General features: G+C 43.8%; 1 protein-coding gene across 1 annotated transcript; it reads left to right on the top strand.

Moving 5' to 3' along the window:
• The first annotated feature begins 753 nt into the window (after positions 1-753).
• Positions 754-4442, top strand: LOC143784341 (uncharacterized). Its single transcript, XM_077272525.1, has 2 exons — positions 754-1408; positions 3038-4442. The coding sequence occupies exons 1-2, from the start codon at positions 1348-1350 to the stop codon at positions 4150-4152; spliced, it is 1176 nt and encodes a 391-aa protein (XP_077128640.1). The 5' UTR covers positions 754-1347; the 3' UTR covers positions 4153-4442.
• Positions 4443-13671: the final 9229 nt, after the last annotated feature.

Raw genomic sequence — 13671 nt, 5'->3', positions numbered from 1 at the left:
TTTGGGAATACTTGAACCAAAAACTAAAAGAGCCACCTTGTTAGAATGCAGCATTACTGCTGCACAGGGTGGCTCTTTTAGTTTATAACGGCTGGAGGGGGGTGACAGTGGCCCTTTAAAGCATATTTTTACTGATCTGAGATATAAGAGACTAGCATCCCCATACAAGTGACAATCCAGTAGCTGTCGGCTGTCCGCTATAGCTGACCACTTGCTGTATCAGCCACGATCAGTGTTGGCACCATCCATATATGTTAATCCCCTTAGATGCTGCTGTCAATAGTGACTACATCATATAAATGGTTAACAGATTGTCAGCGCTTCCACTTTAATCTGATCGACACCCTTAGATCATCTTAGATCATGATTGTGTGATCCTGATGTTTGCCATAGCAATTCACGGCCAAATAGCGGCCTTAGAGTCTCCCGGCTATAGCGGCCTGTTCAGAAGTTAGGGACATTTAGGTGGTAAAAATACACTTTTTTATTCCTGTTATGCCATTTTACATTAATTCCTTAAAATCACCTGAATGGTTAATAAACTACCTGACAGTAGTTTTAAATATATATGTGTGTGTATGGGGGGGGGGAGGGGGTTATGTTTTAAAAAATATATAGGACCCCAAAGTCACTTCAAATCTGGATGGATAGGTCCCTCAAACAAATTTTGTTGTAAATTTTCATGAAAAAATGAAAAACTGCTGCTACATTTTTAAACCTCCTAAAAGGCTACCAAAATAAAATAACATTTTATAAATGGTGCTGATGTAAAGCAGACATGAGGGAAATGTTATTTATTAATGTTTTTCTGTGGTATGACTGTCTAGATTAAAGGAATAATCATTCAAAATTTGAAAATTGCTACTTTTTTTTACATTTTTTGTCAAATTTCTGATAATGTTATTAATATACACAAAACATATCAACTTAAATTTATCGTTATTATAAATTATAATGTACCACGAAAAAACACTCTCAAAATCAGTGGGATTTGTTGAAGGATTCCAGAGTTATTACCACATAAAGTGACATTGGTCAGAATTCAAAAATTTGGCCCGGTCACTAAGGGGTTAATGAAGGAAATGACTTTGCCATAATGTAATTACTTACAGTGACGTGTTCTTCTATCACTACACACCACCATACTGACTGCGGGCAGTGCCAGTGATATAGGAGGCGGAGATGTCAGCATCTTTTGACGGCTCAGGTGCCCCATGAGCTTGTAGTAAAAGCCTCCATCTAGAACATTCCATGTGAGTTTTCCTTCTGTCTGTGACTTTTACATTATTACATTCGCAGCTTTGACATCCAGGCAAATATCTGAAGAATATCAAAGCTGAAGCCATAATGGAGAAAGGAGAAAGTGATGTGTGGGATGATGAGTGGTGCAAAGAGGACGTTCCTACAGGTAACTGCCCCAGTGAGGAGTCACCACTAAATAAAGTAGAGAATAGTCACATTCTTCTCATTCACCGGACTGGATAATTTTAGGCTTGACGTTTTTTATTATGTGTTTTATCAGTTTTTTGGCCATAGATTTCCCCATTCAGCTAAAATACAGATTATATAGGGCTGACAATGTAATGACGCAATATGTAATAAGACCGGCTGTGTATCTATAATATGGATTTAAGAATAGACTGGGATGATAGAGCATCAAAGACGCGTGGCACCTCATGGGCAAAGTATCTAGTTTAGTGTTTTACATTATATCCATCAGAGTTCTGGTTCCAGGATTAATATATAACCTAAGTAACCTATTTGATATACTGAACTATCTGGAGATTAAAAAAAACCTGTTTTATGACAATTGTCTCATAGTCACAGCCATGAGTAGATTATAAGAGAAAGCAGAGAATTGCCTGGGTTTATCCAGCTTTATATTTGCTCCATGGCCATGACTTCCAAATACACGACCATACGGCTTCTCTGTTCTGCATTTAGCAGTCAGCGATTGTGTGAGACGGACATGACGTAGTAGTACTAAGTGACACCATATGAGCAAGTCCTCGCTCTGTCACATGGAAGATGGGGAGTGGTCGATTTGAAGTGTTCAGTGAATAGACATAATTTCCACAGCAAACGCCACAGGATGCAATATGGAAACCAATTATGCTTTATTATTCTAAAACAGTCCAGACCACAGACATAAACATGTAATTAGAGATGTTAGTATAGACATTACTTGTACCTGAGTCTGCTGACCGCACTGTCTCTGAAATCCACCATAGCCATGACGGTTCGGCCAAGCATTCATCTATTTTCTATGGGGAGAGAGAACAAAGCTTCTCCCATATCATGAATCAATGCTTGTTACAGGTCAATACCTGCCTGTGTAAATTAACCTCTAAAGATAACCTGTCAGCTACAAAAACGCTATTTACCTGCGGGTATATTGGTAACCTGTAGAAGAATAGAATTTAGAGCATGTTAGGCTTTTTTACTGGGAGAGCGGCTACCAGGAGAAATTGAAATGTATTCCTTGCAGCCGACCGCTTCCAGTCATTGTGGTGTTGCATTGAGCTCTAACAGAGAGAGGTGACTGCTACAGCCCACTACTTCTGAAGAAAAAAATCGAGTGTCTGCAAGGAGAGTATAATTTCATCAATGAGCAGTGATTGATGGTATAGGAAGGTGATTGGGGCTTATTAGCTTTCATTTTGGTGAAGGAATGATGATTTGTTTCCTTATCTCATAACTTTTTTATTATTGCAGAACATCCTTAATTTATTCAAAGGGGATGATGTGCTGTCAACAACGATCATTTTTATTCCCATATAAAATATGCGACCAATGACAAATGTCTTATTATTTGATATTTCCACTGGCCCATGATTGAGAATGAACATTAGCACAATTGATTCTTTGTGAAATCATCACATCATGTAAATTATACTTCAGTCAGTTAATAATAGAACTTTACTACACTTTGCAATTTCTATGTATTTTTTTTTTACTTAATGTTTTTTATATTTAGATAAATATGAGTATTAAGGTTATTTGACTAAAAAAATCACACCAGTTGTATTCTTGACAGGTGGCCGTAGCAGCAGCTCCAAAATCCAAAAAAGTATTTCACATGACCCATATGATGAACATGCCACCATCTCAGACATGGATCCTTTTAAAGTACAATGTCCTAATTCTCCACAGACAGTTACACAAAATAAAAGTCACAGAAGTGTGGATAATAAAAAAGCTCCCACAAGGAAGAAGCCGTTTTCATGTTCCGAATGTGGGAAATGTTTTAATGTAAAATCAATTCTTGTTAAACATGAGAGAGTTCACACAGGAGAGAAGCCATTTTCATGTTCGGAATGTGGGAAATGTTTTAAAGATAAATCATATCTTGTTAAACATGAGAGAGTTCACACAGGCGAGAATCCATTTTCATGTTCAGAATGTGGAAAATGTTTTACTCAAAAATCAACTCTTGTTGGACATGAGAGAGTTCACACAGGCGAGAAGCCATTTTCATGTTCAGAATGTGGAAAATGTTTTAAACACGAATCTGCACTTGTTACACATGTGAGATTTCACACAGGAGAGAGGCCATTTTCATGTTCAGAATGTGGAAAATGTTTTACTCAAAAATCAACTCTTGTTGGACATGAGAGAGTTCACACAGGCGAGAAGCCATTTTCATGTTCAGAATGTGGAATATGTTTTAAAAACGAATCTTCACTTGTTACACATGTGAGATTTCACACAGGAGAGAGGCCATTTTCATGTTCAGAATGTGGAAAATGTTTTACTCAAAAGTCAACTCTTGTTACACAAGAGAGAGTTCACACAGGAGAGAAACCATTTTCATGTTCAGAATGTGGGAAATGTTTTAAAGACAAATCTACTCTTGTTACACATGAGAAATTTCACACAGGAGAGAGGCCATTTTCATGTTCAGAATGGGGAAAATGTTTTACTGAAAAATCACATCTTGTTACACATGAGAGAGTTCACACAGGAGAGAAGCCATTTTCATGTTCGGAATGTGGAAAATGTTTTAAAGATAAATCACATCTTGTTAGACATGAGAGAGTTCACACAGGAGAGAAGCCATTTTCATGTTCAGAATGTGGGAAATGTTTTTCTGCAAAATCTAATCTTGTTACACATGAGAGAATTCACACAGGAGATAAGCTATTTTCATGACCTGAATGTGGGATTTTTTTTTTATTTAAGTCTCAACTTGTTAGACATCAGAAAACTCACATTGGGAAGGAGGCATTGTAATCCTTTAGTGACCAAGCCCAATTTTTGAAATCTGAAATGTCACTTTTTGCGGTAATAACGATGGAATGTCTCATATCTCAATTATTCTTAAAATGTTATTTTCCCTATATGTTGTGCTTTATTTTGGTAATAATTAAAAATATGCAAAGTTCCAGCTTTGAATCTTTATACCTGTAAACCGTGTAGTTATACTACATAAAAAAACTTACAAAAACATTTACCTTATGTCTTCTATGTCAGTAATTTTTCAATCATCCTTTTATTTTGTTTGAAGGATTAAAAGTTTAGTAGTTTAGTAATTTTTCCTTATTTTAGGGCAATGTGCAGAACTCTTTTTTTGGGGAGCTATTCAGTTTTGAAGTGACTTTGAGGAGCTAATATATTGGGGATTCCCCTAAAGGAATGCTGTTTTCACTTACACCTGCATTACCAGAACAATTTTTTCTCCTTTGTCTGATTGGGGGACACAGGACTGTGGGTGTATGCTACTGCCGCCAGGAGGCTGACAATAAGTAAACATAGAAGAAAATTAGCTCCTTTTCCGTCGTATATACCCTGACACTGGCTGCAGGCAGACCTAGTTCATGCTTAGTGTCTGAAGGAGGCACAGGTCTGGTTTACAGACCTCCCGTATTTTTGCCTTAAAGACGAGAGGGGCGACGGACCCTTTTTGAAAGGGTCCGATCTCCCCAAACCAACAATGGACGAGCACGTGGAGTGTCGCCTCCACGTATCCTTTCCCGCAATGTGAGACCACTTGCCGGACTTAGCCCCTGACCACCCTGTTGGGGTGGTCTGCAAGTCAGACCCTTCAGGGATATTGGATGGCTTCCAAATGAGTCGATTCTCTCGAGAGTGATGGACATAGACAGATGTGGTATCTGATCATTGCCATAAGCAGTTTATTGAGACATGAAGTTATATACACTTTTGAGTAGGCGTATACATTATGTCCACCAATCAGCTGTTTATTACATATGAAATCATCCTATAATTCATCAGGTCTAATTCCTAATAAGGACATCTCTGAGAAGGTGACTATGACATAAGGGGTGACTTAGGTTTATCCATGTCAGGGGCTAAGGGTCTAAGTCTTATCTTTATTAGGCCTAACCCTCGTCAACAACTTTAATCATCGAAGGTGATCAGTGATCACGTTGTCAGCAGGTATGACTTAGCAAAGTCTCAGACATGTCAAAACATATTCCTAAGAATCCCATATGTGAATTATAGGCCACATTAAGGTGGTCCCTGATTTCCCTATCAGTCCCCCCTTTTGAGATTAGATATGATTCTACCCCTAACCTACAGGTGCTGTCACTGGCCTAGTGCCAATGTCGGACTTTCTTGTCAATTCTTCGGCCGAATCCCCCATAGGATGGGGAGATCATATCCTATTCTCAATCACAGAATTTCATATATTCATTAGTGTCAATTTTTATGTGTGTGATTTTAACTGATGGCATCTTTATTTGTCTGTGGAGTGTTTTACCAGGTTTGTCAATGCTTCCCTAGTATACTTTAGAAATCTTTGTCGATTATAACAAATGTAGTGTATCCAGTCCACATTTTTCACAAAGTCAAGTCTAGGCGGGGCTATTTTATTATCAGTGTTGCGCTGGCTTGTCTGAGCCGTCTGTCTTCTCTGGGGAAGGGTCATCAGCATCATCAGGAGCAGGATGGTCACTCTTCCGTTCCAGGATCTTGCAGTGGCTTGCATGGATCCAGGTGGGCTTCCCCTCAAGCTTCACTGATGTGGCTGTGGTGAGGAGGACTTGGAAGGGGCCATCAAACCTCGGCTCCAGAGGCTTCCTCGTGTGTCTTTTGACCACCACCCAATCTCCAGGCTGTAGAGAGTGAGTTCCCTCTCGGCTCTCTGGGTCTGGAATAGAATCAAACACTTGTTTATGCACGAATGAGAGCCTCTTTTGAAGGCTCTGGACATAGCTGGTAAGGCTGTCACACTGAAGCTGCAGTGTCTGTGGGAAGTACAGGCCTAGTCTTGGTGCTGACCCAAACAGAACCTCAAAGGGGGACACCTTTGTCTTCCTGTTAGGCGTGTACCTGATGGAGAACAGAGCTAAAGGCAAACACTCTGTCCATGGCTTCCCCAATTCCTCACTTGCTTTCTGAATTTTTAGCTTAAGTGTACCATTTAGCCGTTCTACCTTGCCACTAGCTTGTGGTCTATAGGGGGTGTGAAACGCCTGTGTAACCCCTAACATTTGCATGACATTTTGCATTACCTCTCCAGTGAAATGGGTACCTCTGTCAGATTCTATGGTTTCAGGCAGTCCGAATCTACAGAAGACTTCTGACATCAATTTCTTTGCAGTGGCTCGTGCAGTAGCTTTTGGCATCGGGAAAGCTTCCGGCCACCCTGAGAAGAGGTCAACACACACAAGACAATATTCATACGTTCCTACCTTGGGAAGCTGTATGAATTCAATCTGCAGTCGTTGAAACGGGTAGAGGGGCTTAGGTGTGTGTTTCTGTGGTACTTTCACTACACTTCCTGGATTGTGTTGTGCACATGTGAGACATGCCTGTGTAAACCTAGTAGCAACCATTGTGAAACCAGGTGCGACCCATTGCTTCTCCACCAGAGCACACATGCCGTTCTTAGACAGGTGTGTTGGACCGTGGGCCGCTTGGGCCATTGCAGGATACAGATATCTTGGCAGACACACCTGCTGTCCCACCTTCCACAAACCTCTGTGCTCCTGAGCTCCAGCCTTCGACCAGACCTTTTTCTCTTCCCCGGTGGCTTGCCGAGTCAGAGCCTGTAAGATACTCAAGTCCAACTGGTTACACTCAGTGCTTACCATGATCAGTGGGGTGGCCGCAGGGGTCTCATGTCGCCGTGGCTTCCTTGCAGCTTCCTTGGCTGCCCTGTCTGCTTTGTCGTTGCCTCGTGCTTCGTTGGTCGCAAGCCTGGTGTGTGCCTTTACCTTAACTATGGCAACCTCCTTTGGAAGTAGTAGTGCATCCATTAGCTGCTTGATGAGGTGCCCATGCTTAATAGGAGTACCTGTTGATGTAAGAAAGTCTCTTGCCCTCCATATGGGGCCGTAGTCATGTGCGACTCCAAAACCGTACCTGGAGTCTGTGTAAATGGTGTAGCGTTTACCTTCAGCCCCTTTAAGCGCTTCAATAAGTGCCGTCAGCTCCGCCTCCTGCGCCGACATATGAGGAGGGAGTGGTTCAGCTTTTACTACCCCATGCTGTGTGACCACTGCATACCCAGTGTAGAACCGGCCATCCTCACCGATGCTCCTTGAACCATCTACAAAAAGCTCAACATCTGGATTAGTGAGAGGTACATCAGAAACATGTGAAAACCCTGCAGTTTCCTGAGCCATAAGGGCTATACAGTCATGCTCATGGTATGCATCAAATAGCTCTTCTTCTGTCAAATTTTGCAAAAACAGTGGTTTTCCTTGGCCTTCCTCCTTTTCCCCCCCTTTTGAATCCACTACATCAATTGGAATGAGAGTAGCTGGGTTCAAAGTCATGCATCTTTTTAATGTGACATTGGGAGGCATTAGGAGTGCACATTGCAGTCTGAGGTGTCTGGCTACGGCAATGTGCTTAGGTTGGACCTGGCTGAGTATGCTGTGTAGATCATGTGGAGTGTAGACAGTGACTTGGTAGTCAAGCACAATCTCTGAGGCCTTGTCTAGCAGAAGTGAGACTGCCGCTACTGCTCGAACACATGATGGGGCTCCTCTAGCAACAGGATCTAACCGGGCAGAGTAGTATGCAACAGGCCTGTTCTGCTGGCCATGTTTCTGGGCTAGGACCCCTGTAGCATGTCCCTGCATTTCTGTGCAGTACAAAAGAAAAAGTTTTGCATAATCTGGGGTGCCTAGGGCTGGAGCAGAGACAATTGCTAGTTTGAGTGAGTAGAAACTGTCTAAGGCTTCCTGACTGAGGAGAAAAGGCTGTGTGGGCAGACAATCATAGAGTGGCTGCATGAGAATGGATGCAGAGCGAATCCATGGCCTACAATATGATGCCAGACCCAAGAAGGTGCGGAGATGTTGGACGCCTGTGGGAGGCGTTAGCAGTTGGATTGCCTTTTTCCTGTCCTCAGTTAGGTGGCGTGCTCCCTGTGATATGCAATGTCCCAGAAATACAACCTTTAACTGACAAAACTGTAACTTTTCTCTCGAAGCTTTACACCCTTTGGAAGCAAGGTGCAGGAGCAGTGAGATTGTAGCTTCACAGCATACATCTCTGTTTGGGGCACAAAGGAGAAGATCATCCACATACTGGAGGAGGACTACCTCAGCATGTGGAATGATCCAGTCCTGCAAAACAAGTTGCAAAGCAGCCGTATACAAGGTTGGAGAGTTGTGAGCCCCCTGCGGTAGCACCATCCAAGTATACTGCTGGCCCCTGAAAGTGAAAGCAAAAAGATATTGACAGTCCTGGTGTAAAGGCACAGAAAAGTAAGCATTTGCAAGGTCAATGCAGGTGAAACAAGCTGCAGTTGTCGGGATTTGTGACATGATGGTGTGCGGGTTCGGTACCACTGGTGTGAGTAATTCAGTGACTGCGTTTATGGCTCTAAGGTCATGGACCATTCTGTAGGTGACCGGCTCCCCTTTCCTACCCTTTTTCTTTACTGGAAATAAGGGAGTGTTCGCTACAGACTTTGTAGGTTTTATGGCCCCAGAATCAATTAGATCTGTAATATTCTTCCCTATTGCTTCTTCCTGAGCAGAACTTAGAGGGTACTGCCTAACTTGCGGAGGCTGCGCCCCTGGCTTCAAGTTAATCATTACCGGAGGAACAGGCATATGTCCGATATCAGTCTTGGACTTTGCCCACAGCACATCTGGGACCTGTGCCAGCGACTCGTTTGCTTCAGGAGGGGAGAGGGAGTCTGTCACATGCAGGCACGCTAGCACTGTACACAGTGCGGATTCTGGGATCCCAGCTGTCAACTTAACAGTACCGTCAGGTTCGTACATGATATGTGCTTGTATTGCCTGTAGTACGTCAGAACCTAGCAGATTGACAGGTGACTTGTCACTGATCAGTAGTCTGGCAAGGCAAGTGTGGTCAACTAAACGGGGGGGCAGTGGTTTAGTCAGTTTGCATTCTTGGATCAATCCCTCAAAGCCTTGAGTGTAGAGGGTGTCATCTAATATGTCTGATGATGTGACATGTTCCTGGCGGATTACTGTTTTGGCTGCCCCCGTATCCACCAGGAATGGGATTTTTCTACCATCTGGGAGATGTACTGGGACTACCCCTTGTGGGCTTGTCTGTGTGCGTGCCCTAAGGGGGTAGATGGCTACGGGGTTGCCTGTTTCCTATTGTGGGTTCTGGGCTGGGGCGTCCGTCTTGGGCTGAGTCTCTTTCCTAGGTGCCCTACACTGACGGCTAATGTGCCCCCTCTTCCCACAGTTGTAGCACTTAATTTGTCGTCGGTCTGTTCTGGCAGAATTTGTCCCGTCCCCTTGAACGTTATTGGAAGCATAATGTATCTGTACTGGCTTTGCCTTCTGATCCAATTCCACCCCTTTTGCCACCCGCACCAACTCCTCAATCTGGCATATTCTCCAGTCGGGCTTAGCTGCCTGGACCTTCTGCCTGAGCTGTGGCTTAAGCCCTGCCATGAATGCTCCATGGAACAGTTTCCTACCTGCCTCCCCCATGCTCTCATAGCCCAAATCTGCGTGTCGCAGTTTCAAGTTCCCCCAGAAGTGTTCCACTGTGTCATTTGGACCTTGTACTATGTCTAGCAGAGAGATTGTGGATTCCCCCACCCGTGCCTGACACCATGCATGTAGTCCGTGTAGAAAGTGCAGCCCTGATTCCACAGTCCTGACATACTGTGCTCCCAATTCTCATTCTAAACCATATCCTCTCCCTGCCCTATTTATTGCATCCAGAACTGACTCCATTCTTGCGTCCCCAATTTTCCCTCTTAAGATGGACTCTAGATCTCCCCAAGTGCATGTGTAGGTATTGTTCAGTCCTACCATCCATCTGTAGAAGGCCATGGGCAAGTCATATGGGTCTGGTGCGTCCTTGACCAGTGTCATGTGGTCTTTTGGGCCCCATGGTTTGTAATGGGAGACAGTCGTGGCAGTGAAGGGTGCAGTTGGACGTCTGGGGGTGGATGTTGCTGCAGCAGTACCAGTTTCGTCCAGGGTGTGGAGAACTGGAGGTTGGCCTAATGCTGATGGTTGATCGTCTTCGTAATCTACTGATGTGCCTACATTTCCTTCTGTTTTTATTGTCACATTGCGCCCAGGGTCCAGTACTGCAGTGTGGGTGTGTAGGACAGGATAAAGTCCTGTCACCCCGTAGGGTCTCGGTCTCCCGCAGGCAGAACATTGTTCACGCCAGTCGGGGTTTTGCTGTCCACACACACAAACCCACCCTTCCGGACCTGGCAGAGCAGGAGCCGTAAGATGAGGTTGATATGGCGGAGGCGTTTTTGTTTTCTGTCTGTATCTCATTCCTTGCGGTGTTTCTACCTTCACCCAACTTCCTTCTCTCTTTAACTCGTTTGCTACATCTGTCCACGCCCCTTGCCTGTACTAACAACTTGTTATCTGTTAGCCACCCTTGACTCTCTTTCAAAGCTGCGTTCCAAAGGAAAGAATCTAACGGGTCATTCTTCATGCCCAAACCTTTCAACAACTTTCTAGAGTCTTTCACAGCAGCTTTGCCTTTCCTCTTCTTTACTATCTCATAAGCGCTGCACCCCTCCCTGTGCTCTTTGCTGTCTATATTCCCCATTTCAGCCTGTTCTTTTCCTGCGTTCTCTGGTCTTCCTGACTGACACTGATATCTCACTGTTCTAATGTGTAGCCTCTTTTTGTGCCCACTCCTCACGGCCTCTAACTCGTAGCAACTTCTTGACCAACACCTACGTCACAGTGTTTGGTGTGCTCGAAACGTAATCCCCCTTTTTCTTCCTCTTCGCAACCTATGGTGAACATACAGCCAATAGGTGTGGCGACCATGGGGATAATATAATGATTAGTGATTTGGCCCGTATGTGACCGCCGCAGCGTCACTCACTAATCCTCCTCAGGCCTTCTAAGGGCACCCCCTTCAGACTTATTATGGCATACACAGAAACCCTATATACTAACCAGAGAACAAAAGTAGCTAACAGCAGGCAGATTACTGCAACTAAAATTCTCTCTCTACCTACCAGCACCATCTAGGGAGGGGCAGCTTGTGCGTGCAAGGACAGATGGACACAAACAGACGTACAGACGTGATCTCTGACCCAGGATGCTCCAAAGAGTCACCGGAGGGAACTGCAGAGACCCTGACCCGATTCAACCGGCTTTTACACCGTATCTCTATCACTCCCTCCCGAGAAGACGTGTCCCCAAGGGCAAATTCACACACTCAGTCAATCTTCAGTCATAACCTAGACATATAACAGCACATAAAATTAACCAATCCAATATGCCTTTTAAGTATCACTAGGATATTCTACGGTTCTTTGCCAATACGGACGGCCTTGTAAGGATAGACCAAACTATAATATACCCGGAAGTCGGCTGCAGATTGTGAGACAGGTGGAGACACAGAGAGATTGTAAGAAGCTAAGGTTCTTACCTTCACCGGTGATCTTGTCTGTGTGTCCTGGTCTCAGGGCTGCGAAATGCGGCTTCCAGATATTGACGGTCTGCTGTTGTGGCCGCCCACCCAAAGGGACGCCAAATATGTTGGGGTGGTCTGCAAGTCAGACCCTTCAGGGATATTGGATGGCTTCCAAATGAGTCGATTCTCTCGAGAGTGATGGACATAGACAGATGTGGTATCTGATCATTGCCATAAGCAGTTTATTGAGACATGAAGTTATATACACTTTTGAGTAGGCGTATACATTATGTCCACCAATCAGCTGTTTATTACATATGAAATCATCCTATAATTCATCAGGTCTAATTCCTAATAAGGACATCTCTGAGAAGGTGACTATGACATAAGGGGTGACTTAGGTTTATCCATGTCAGGGGCTAAGGGTCTAAGTCTTATCTTTATTAGGCCTAACCCTCGTCAACAACTTTAATCATCGAAGGTGATCAGTGATCATGTTGTCAGCAGGTATGACTTAGCAAAGTCTCAGACATGTCAAAACATATTCCTAAGAATCCCATATGTGAATTATAGGCCACATTAAGGTGGTCCCTGATTTCCCTATCAACCCTAAGGTAACGAAACCCTAGGCTGTACAGGCGCATATGGGCTGTCCGTGCGGCCTCCACTACATCACCAATGCTCTGACAGCGGTGATTAAGGGAGGCGGACGGTCCCTCTCCTCACCCCCTGAAGGGATGACGGAGTTAGGGTGCCTGCACCGTCTTTTTCCTATAGCCCTATAAATCCAGGTGTGAAAAACTTGTTGCATCATTCTCCGGAAGACTCATGGCTGTACTAGCTCAAAAGGGGCTTCTACTCAATACTGAGCAAAGGGTCTGAATACTTATGACCATGTGATATTTCAGTTTTTCTTTACTTTGTAACAATTTGTACATTTGTTTTTTCAGTCAAGATGGGGTGCAGAGTGCACATTAATGAGAAAAAAATGAACTTTTTTGAATTCACCAAATGGCTGCAGTGAAAAATTTAAAGTGGTCTTAAAAATGTCCGTACCCAGAGAGAGACAATTATGTTAATGAAACTTGTTCTGAAAAAAATTCTTATGAGGGCAAACTATAAGCACTGCTTTCTTTTGCAATTATATTATAGCCCATCTTCCCTGCATTGCAATTCCATCCATTTTAATCCACATTCTGAGCAGATCTCTGTCAAGCCCAAAACATTTTGTATAATGAATTCTACTATTATCCTGAATATTGAGATTGGTGCCATAAAACGTACTTTGTTGGCTCTTCACGAACATTCAGCAGAGTTTACGTACCCCATCCTTATCTCCTACACCATTATTGAGAGAGAGGATGCCACATTCCTCTATTTTACTCTTCTCCCTAATAAACCTACTCTAGTGAGAATGAAACCCAAAGTAGATGCCCCCAAGACTGCAGATAACATTGTCAGAGCTCCTGCAGCTTGTCATACTGTGCTGAGGAACCAGAGAGGCCTCCCAAAGTTGCTAATTGGTTAACTGTTAAAAAAGGGTGAGAGCAGAGCCCAATGTAGGGACAACCTGCTGCTGTTTAAGTCCTTATCTTTGCCACAATACATGTAAATCTCAGCACGTCCACAGCTGTATAAGGGACCACTAGCACAGATCTCTAAACCAGACTGTGTGCTGTGGTAAAATAAGAACATGGGGGAGTCGATCTCCCTAATCAAGTCCTTCAGCCTTGTGACATGAGGAAAACAAAAGTGTGGTATAAAGGGTTGGGCGAGCACATCGTACAGCATGGGCGGACATACCGCCGGTTCAACCGGTGCGGCTGCACCGGGGCCCGGAGGCTCTGGGGGGCC

The sequence above is a fragment of the Ranitomeya variabilis genome, chromosome 7 (assembly GCF_051348905.1).
Source record: "Ranitomeya variabilis isolate aRanVar5 chromosome 7, aRanVar5.hap1, whole genome shotgun sequence".
Taxonomy (NCBI): Eukaryota; Metazoa; Chordata; class Amphibia; order Anura; family Dendrobatidae; genus Ranitomeya; species Ranitomeya variabilis.
This window is presented reverse-complemented; position numbering and strand designations above follow the sequence as displayed.

Coding starts and splice junctions, on each gene's coding strand:
- LOC143784341 (XM_077272525.1), top strand. CDS start 1,348: ATGGAGAAAGGAGAAAGTGATGTGTGGGATGATGAGTGGTGCAAAGAG. Junction 1,409..3,037: donor CAAAGAGGACGTTCCTACAG/GTAACTGCCCCA, acceptor TATTCTTGACAG/GTGGCCGTAGCAGCAGCTCC.